Below are 6,883 nucleotides of genomic sequence, written 5' to 3'. Positions count from 1 at the left end.
ATTGATACTGGACTGGACTGACTAGACTTGAGACTTGTGCCTCAAGACTAGAGACTCGAGCAAAGCTGACTTGGTCACACCTCTGATATCCAGTGTGACAAAAGAGTGTTATCGAATCCAAATCTGTCTGCATTTAACACACCGCAGAGCCAAAGATCGTATATATGCTGCAGACGCTCAGTCCTTCTCGTTGTTGTTTATTAGTGTGTTAGATCGAGTCTCTGCCCGCAGCATCACGTCACATTACATCAGGTCGGATCCCTGCAGCCAACATGGCCCCCTGCAGGCCCCGGGGCACGTGCACACAGTCACCGGTCAGTGTTTTTCGGGGAGTTCAGTTCTGTTTTGTTTTAGAAATCCCGTCTTCCGTCATCAGCTCTCCGGTTTGTCTTTGTTCGGGCCCATGAACTCCACTCCGTCCACCGGGATGTCCTTCTCGCGGATGGCCTTCTGCACGCACTGCTGGTACTTCTTGAAGGTGTCGGTGCACGGGTCTCCGCTCCGGTCTCCCTTCAGGAACTTCTCGGCGAACCAGCGGTTGAAGCACTGGTCGTACTCCCGCTTCAGGTCGGTGCAGCCCTCCCCGACGCTGTTCATCTCCGCGACACCGACGAACCAGACCGGCAAATAGAGAATATGTGGATGTTTTCAGCCGCTGTCGGACCAGCCCCAGTGTTCCGCCGCTCACTTCCGGGTTGCTCCCTTGACTTTCCTTGAACCGCGCGATTCGATTGGCTGACTGCTGAGCGGCGTCGAAGATGGTGGCGTCGCGACGCACCGAAGATTGTATGTTTGAGAAGATAAGTCACTCTACAGTAAAAAAAAAAAAAAAGAACATTATAAAAGTACAAACCAACCGATAAACATGGCAGATTTCTGCGTATACTTTCATTTAGCCTTCCAGAGATAATCTATGTTAGATAGTTTTAAAAAGAAATTAAGAACAGCAATCATTCAGAAAGAAATCAGTCTAAGCTACATGCATGTGAAGAATTCTTTTTTTCTCTTATTTTTATTTTGTTTTGTTGATATTGTGGATTGCCCATTATGTGATGTTTGAATGTCTTGTCTTGTCCTTTGTGTGGACCCCAAGAAGAATAGTTGCTACTGCGGTAATAACTAATGGGGATCCTAAATAAAACAATGAACAATAGCTTATATATTTACCCATTTCACCCATTCATGTATAATTTACATACTGTGCAACCCAATAAAACAGCTACATCAGTGAACATCTATTTCTTTTTTATGCGCCCTCCAAGGAAAAGACATGATGCCATAACTGCTCAGGACGTGAGAAGCTGTACATTTCACCTTTAACAAATATTGCGCCTCCTGCGATTTGAAAATTGCCATATTGCGATTTCGATAAAATTTTGATTAATTGTTCAGCCCTAACTCTGTTTCTTTTGACGGATTTGGCACTGAGTTGTGGAGTGTTTGCTGGACAGAAACCCTGAAACGAGCGACACACAGACGACACGGTCATCAGCGACCTGAAACAAAGCTATAAAACACGTCAATACTTTTCAATGAATGACAATACTGGAGTTCGACGCTGGTTTGCAGAAACGCAGGCAGAGTGAGACCTCTTCACTTCCCCCCGATCTCATCCGCCATCCAAAACCCGCGTGATGAGATCTGCGCAGCTTCCGAAGTCTCGCGGCTCTGTGTGTGTGTGCATCCGAGAAGACGTGGGGGTGATCGAAATAAGCTGATATTTCCTCGTGTTTTCCCATTAACAGGATATAAACCAAGGCGCGTGTTAAAAACAGGTAAGGGAAACCCGCGGAGCTCATTTGTTAAGATTTAACTGCCGTAGTTTTTGAGATATTGGAAACGCAACATCCACGCTAGCGACATTAGCCTGCTTTGCTAGGCCATCTTGACTGTTGTCCTGGGTGTTTCAATGAGCTGGCCCTGAGATGCGCTGTAGCTAGCTAGCCTAGCCTAGCCTAGCTGCGTGTTTTAATGATTTGTGCCGATTTATTTTCCCGCTGCAGTGTGTGCGGGGCTCAGCATGTCAGACAGCGACGACAGCGACTTCTCCGACAACCAGAGCGAGCGCAGCAGCGACGGAGAGGCGGAGGAAGCGGAGGAAAATGAGGTATGCTAACCGCTAGCTAGCTAGGCTAACTACCTGATAGGGTAAGCGCTGCCGTGAAGTGACATCGATACGTGTGTTCATATCCTGTCCCGGCTGACACGGTTGTTGTGTGTCTCTGTGTTGAAGGCAGAGAAGACGACAGCGCAGAGAGTCCTTCGCGTTTCTCAGTGTGTTTACCTCAGCTGTAGCTTGTTGCTCTGCACGCGCACAGTGGATCGTGTTTTTGTTTATTTTCTATGCTGAACTCACAGCGACAACAATACTAACCGTCATCATTCGCGCTGAAACTATTTCTCGATTTGATAACCGATTCATCGTTTTAGTCATTTATCAGTAAAAAAATACCAAACATTTACTACCAAGAAAATGGAGCACATTACACCGGTCCTCAAATCGCTGCACTGGCTACTAAATGGTCTCGGGACCAAATACATTTCTGATTTGCTCGTACGTCATGAAGCACCCGGACCCCTCAGGTCATCTGGGACAGGTTCACTCAGTGTTCCCAGGACCAGAACCAAGCGAGGTGAGGCAGCTTCTGGTTTCTTTGCTCCACACCTGTGGAACAAGCTTCCTGAACACCTGAGGTCTGCTAAAACTGTCAGCTCATTTAAATCAGGGCTTAAAACATTATTGTTTACTGCAGCTCTCCAATAAATTAAATACGTTTTTAATCTTTAACTATTGATTTGCTTGTTTTTTGTTTTTATTGTCTTTTAACTGGAATTTTAATGTCTTTTTGTCTTCTTGCTTTTAATGTCCTTTAAATGCAATCTTAATGTCATCTTAATGTCCTATTTTCAATGTATTTCTATGCCTTTGTAAAGCACTTTGAATTGCCCTGTGTCTGAATGGTGCTATATAAATAAAATTGCCTTGCCTAGTTGCAGCTTCACAAATGCTAAGATTCGCTGCTTTTCTCTGTTTCATCTCATTATAAAATGAAATGGGGAAAAAAACCTTTTTGTTCTGGCTGCTGCTCAGACTGAGGAAGAAATCTGAAGAATCACTTTGGGCTCTGGGAACTGTGATGGACATTTGTCATTATTTTTGACTTTTTATAGACTAAATGATTATTCGGTTTATTGGGAAAAGAAACGATAGATTCATCAATAATGAAAATAATCGTTTGTTGCAGCCTGAATCATCATAATAATAGTAACTTTTTAAATAGCACCTTTCAAAACACAATACTAGGGCTGAACGATTTTGAAAAAATATCTAATTGCGATTATTTTGACTGATATTGCAATTGCGATATGATTTGCGATATTAGAGGGAATGATAATTTTTACATCATTATTCTCATTTTCATTGAAAAACGTATTGAAATGATTGTGGTGTGATTTTTGCGGGGATCTGTACCAAACAAAGATGTTTTCTTAAGTCTGTAGAATATGATGTGTAGGCCAGGACATCTCTGCAGCACCACAATATTTAATTTGAAATGGTATTTTGACACATTTCACCTTTAACAAATATTGTGCCTCCTGTGATCTGAAAATTGCAGTAGGCCATATTGCGATTTCGATAAAAAGTTCGATTAATTGTTCAGCCCTACACAATACTTACTGTTATAGTTACAGTTATTACTTCTGTGTTTTCTGGTGTTTTGGTGATCTACGCTCAGATCACGTTTTTTGCCGCCGATCGTCTATGATCCATATCTGCCGATACCGATCGGCCATACCGATAGTTTTTTAGTTGTTGTAGCAGCTGGTATAGCAGTATTATAAGTCTAACAGTTTCCATTTTACATACATTTCATCCATCAAATTGACTCCTGGTTAAAAAGTATCCACATTTTCTTTTTTTCTACCTCAATATTTACTTGATCACTATGTAAACAAAACCATGTGCGTTCTAGGTAGCGCAGCATGAGTTAGTGAGAAAACCGAAGCACAAGACTCAGACTGCTGCCACTCGCCTGTGTCGTTGAGTCGAGTTAAATAAATGGAGACTCCCTCCGAAGATATATATCCGTTTCAGTCTTTTGTTTTTGTATAAGTGAATGTTCTTAAGAGAGAGAGAGATGAGACTTTTCAGTTGCCTCTCCGCTGTTTGGGTCTCAACCGTCGTCCAGGTCAGAGTGCAGAGCGATATGTAAACAAACGCACTTGGCATGAGATGAATTGATGCATTAAATAAGCTGAGAATTAAATGAGGGGAAGTAGGGGGCGGGACGGACTGCGACATTACTGTTTCAAAGTTTCAAACAACATACAAGCAAACATTAAAAGCATGTAAAACAAAACATACACACATGCAACTCGCAGAATCATTATGCCTAACAGACGGACAGGAGGAAACAGGTCTCGCTAAGGAAGCAAGTGCAAGTTCCAAATGAATTTGCCTCCAAACCCTTCACTACATTTTTGAATGCCCTAATCGGGATCAGCACGTCAAGCTGCAAATCTGTCTGCAAGTGGTTCCAGGCTGCAGGGGCGGAGAACATAAAGGCCCGTTTGCCAAATTCAGTACGAACCTTAGGGACAGACAGTAAGAGGGTGTCATTAGAGCGCAAACAATAATTACTGGTTTTGAGTGAGATATACTCACAAAAGATAAGAGGGGAGCAGACCGAGGATGGACTTGTAAATAAATATGTACCAATGAGTGAGTCTGCGCAAGGCCAATGAACTCTGGCATATAGGGTGCAATGATGAGTGAGAGCTTTGCAGCCTGTGACAAACCTCAGAGCGCTGTGGTATACAGCTTAAGCTAGGTTTTTATTTTAGAAATAAATCCTGCTTTTCCTTTGTTGCCAGGAAAAACTTGGTTGAGGCTACGTTCCTTCTCATGCTTGATTACGGTGATCTGTTGTATATGCACGCCTCTGCCCAGTGCTTGCATTGGCTGGATACTTCAGTTTCTTTACTAAGTTTTCAGTGTGAAGTTTAAAAGTTAAACGATCATCAGTTAAAATACCTAGATACTTGTATTGTGACACTAATTCAATCTGACTGCCCTGCAAGGTTACAATGTGAGGAAGAGGAGCTCATGTCTTCCTGGCATTAGAAAACAACATCAATTTAGTTTTTGCCGCATTCAACACAAGTTTCAGATCAAACAACCGTGACTCTACAATACCAAAGGCAAACTGCAAATACTCAAGTGATTGAGCAAAGGTGGCACCGCAGCAGTAAATCACAGTATCGTCGGCATAAAAATGAAACGGCGCATTAGGAACGTTTTGACCCAGGTTGTTAATATAGATAGTAAACAAAAGTGGACCCAAAACAGACCCCTGACGCAACATGTAGTACACTGGAGGAAGTGCCATCAAATCTGACACATTGTGTCCTTTCAGAGCGGTCATTTTCAAACCAGCCAACAATGACAATTTGCTTGTCATCATCAATTCAGACAGCAGAAATGTGTGTCACGATATTAAAATATCTTCATATCATCACGATATGATTCCACTGAAAGACGATAATATTGAATTATTGCCCAGCTCTAAGTGAGACTTCGACCTGCTCCCTGTGGCGTCCAGGCTGAAACCTTTCCCCCCCCTTCAGTAAAGTATTTCTGCATTGTGTCTCTCTCTCTCTCCTCTCCTCTCTCTCTCTCTCCTCTCTCTCTCTCTCTCTCTCTCTCTCTCTCTCTCTCTCTCTCTCTCTCTCTCTCTCTCTCTCTCTCTCTCTCTTCTCTCTCTCTCTCTCTCTCTCTCTCTCTCTCTCTCTCTCTCTCTCTCTCTCTCTCTCTCTCTTCTCCCGTCCCTCAGGAGGAGACGGCCAGCCCCGTGGGCAGAGACAAGGTAGCGGAGGAGGAGGGGAGGACCTGGAGGATGAGGAGGAGTACGACGAAGAGGAGGAGGAGGACGATGACGACCGTCCCAGGAAGAAGCCCCGGCACGGAGGCTTCATCCTGGACGAGGCCGGTGAGGCTCTCACCCCTCTCTCTCTCTCTTCTCTCTCCCTGTCTGTCTCTATCTCTCTCTCTCCCTGCTTTCTCTATCTCTCTCTCTCCCTGTCTGTCTCTATCTCTCTCTCTCCCTGCCTTCTCTATCTCTCTCTCCCCCTGCCTTCTCTCCCTCTCCCTGTCTCTCTCTCTCTCTCTCTCCCGGTCTGTCTCTATCTCTCTCTCTCCCTGCCCTTTCTCTATCTTTCTCCCTGTCTGTCTCTATCTCGCTCTCTCCCTGTCTGTTCTCTATCTCTCTCTCTCTGTCTGTCTCTATCTCTCTCTCTCTGTCTGTCTCTATCTCTCTCTCTCTCTCTCTCCGTCTGTCTCTATCTCTCTCTCTCCCTGTCTGTCTCTCTACTCTCTCTCTCCCTGCCTTTCTCTATCTCTCTCTCTCTCCTGTCTGTCTCTCTCTCTCTCTCCCTGTCTGTCTCTCTCTCTCTCTCCCTGTCTGTCTCTATCTCTCTCTCTCTCTCTGTCTGTCTCTATCTCTCTCTCTCCCTGTCTGTCTCTCTCTCTCTCCCCTCTCCTCTGTTTCAGCTCTTGTTTCTGTTCTCATTTTCTGTCTGTCGTGTTGTAGAGACGAAACTCGGTGTAACGTTTGTGACGTTCATCTGTTGTCCTTTTCGCTTCTCTTCTCTCTAGACGTGGACGATGAGTACGAGGACGAGGATCCCTGGGAGGAAGGAGCCGAGGATATTCTGGAGAAAGGTGAGGCATCAAACACAAATCCCGCAGTGAGTGTAGATGTATTTGCAGAATTTAAACCGGTAGAGAGCTTTGATATTTTGGGTAGAACCTGAAGTTGGTGTTAAAAATGTGACTGCGCTTCAAAGTTGAGGAAAAGGGAAACTGGCTTTGCAGCAGAGTTAA

The 6,883-nt window shown here is 44.3% G+C and overlaps 2 protein-coding genes across 2 annotated transcripts in view; one reads left to right on the top strand and one right to left on the bottom strand.

The window, feature by feature from the left end:
* The window catches only part of triap1 (TP53 regulated inhibitor of apoptosis 1), a 1,428-nt gene extending 721 nt beyond the window's left edge, over positions 1 to 707 (bottom strand). Inside the window, exon 1 of the mRNA XM_071531827.1 lies at positions 1 to 707. This exon is cut by the window's left edge and continues 721 nt beyond it. Coding sequence (XP_071387928.1) covers positions 373 to 597 — 225 coding nt within the window. The 5' untranslated portion in view covers positions 598 to 707 and the 3' untranslated portion in view covers positions 1 to 372.
* Positions 708 to 1,667: 960 nt separating this feature from the next.
* Positions 1,668 to 6,883, top strand: part of LOC139654683 (transcription elongation factor SPT5-like) — a gene marked incomplete at its 3' end in the record, with an annotated part of 30,144 nt that continues 24,928 nt past the window's right edge. Inside the window, 5 exon segments of the mRNA XM_071531823.1 lie at positions 1,668 to 1,775; positions 2,004 to 2,107; positions 5,835 to 5,877; positions 5,880 to 5,990; positions 6,656 to 6,721. Of these exon segments, the coding sequence (XP_071387924.1) occupies positions 2,021 to 2,107; positions 5,835 to 5,877; positions 5,880 to 5,990; positions 6,656 to 6,721 (307 nt within the window).

This window comes from Centroberyx affinis, unplaced genomic scaffold (genome assembly GCF_046629955.1).
Source record: "Centroberyx affinis isolate AG114_WGS23_722 - 3 ecotype Tasmania unplaced genomic scaffold, CSIRO-AGI_Caff_v1 ptg002135l_1, whole genome shotgun sequence".
Lineage (NCBI taxonomy): Eukaryota > Metazoa > Chordata > Actinopteri > Beryciformes > Berycidae > Centroberyx > Centroberyx affinis.
Note: the sequence above shows the minus strand (reverse complement) of the source record. Positions and strands in the feature narration are given on the sequence as shown.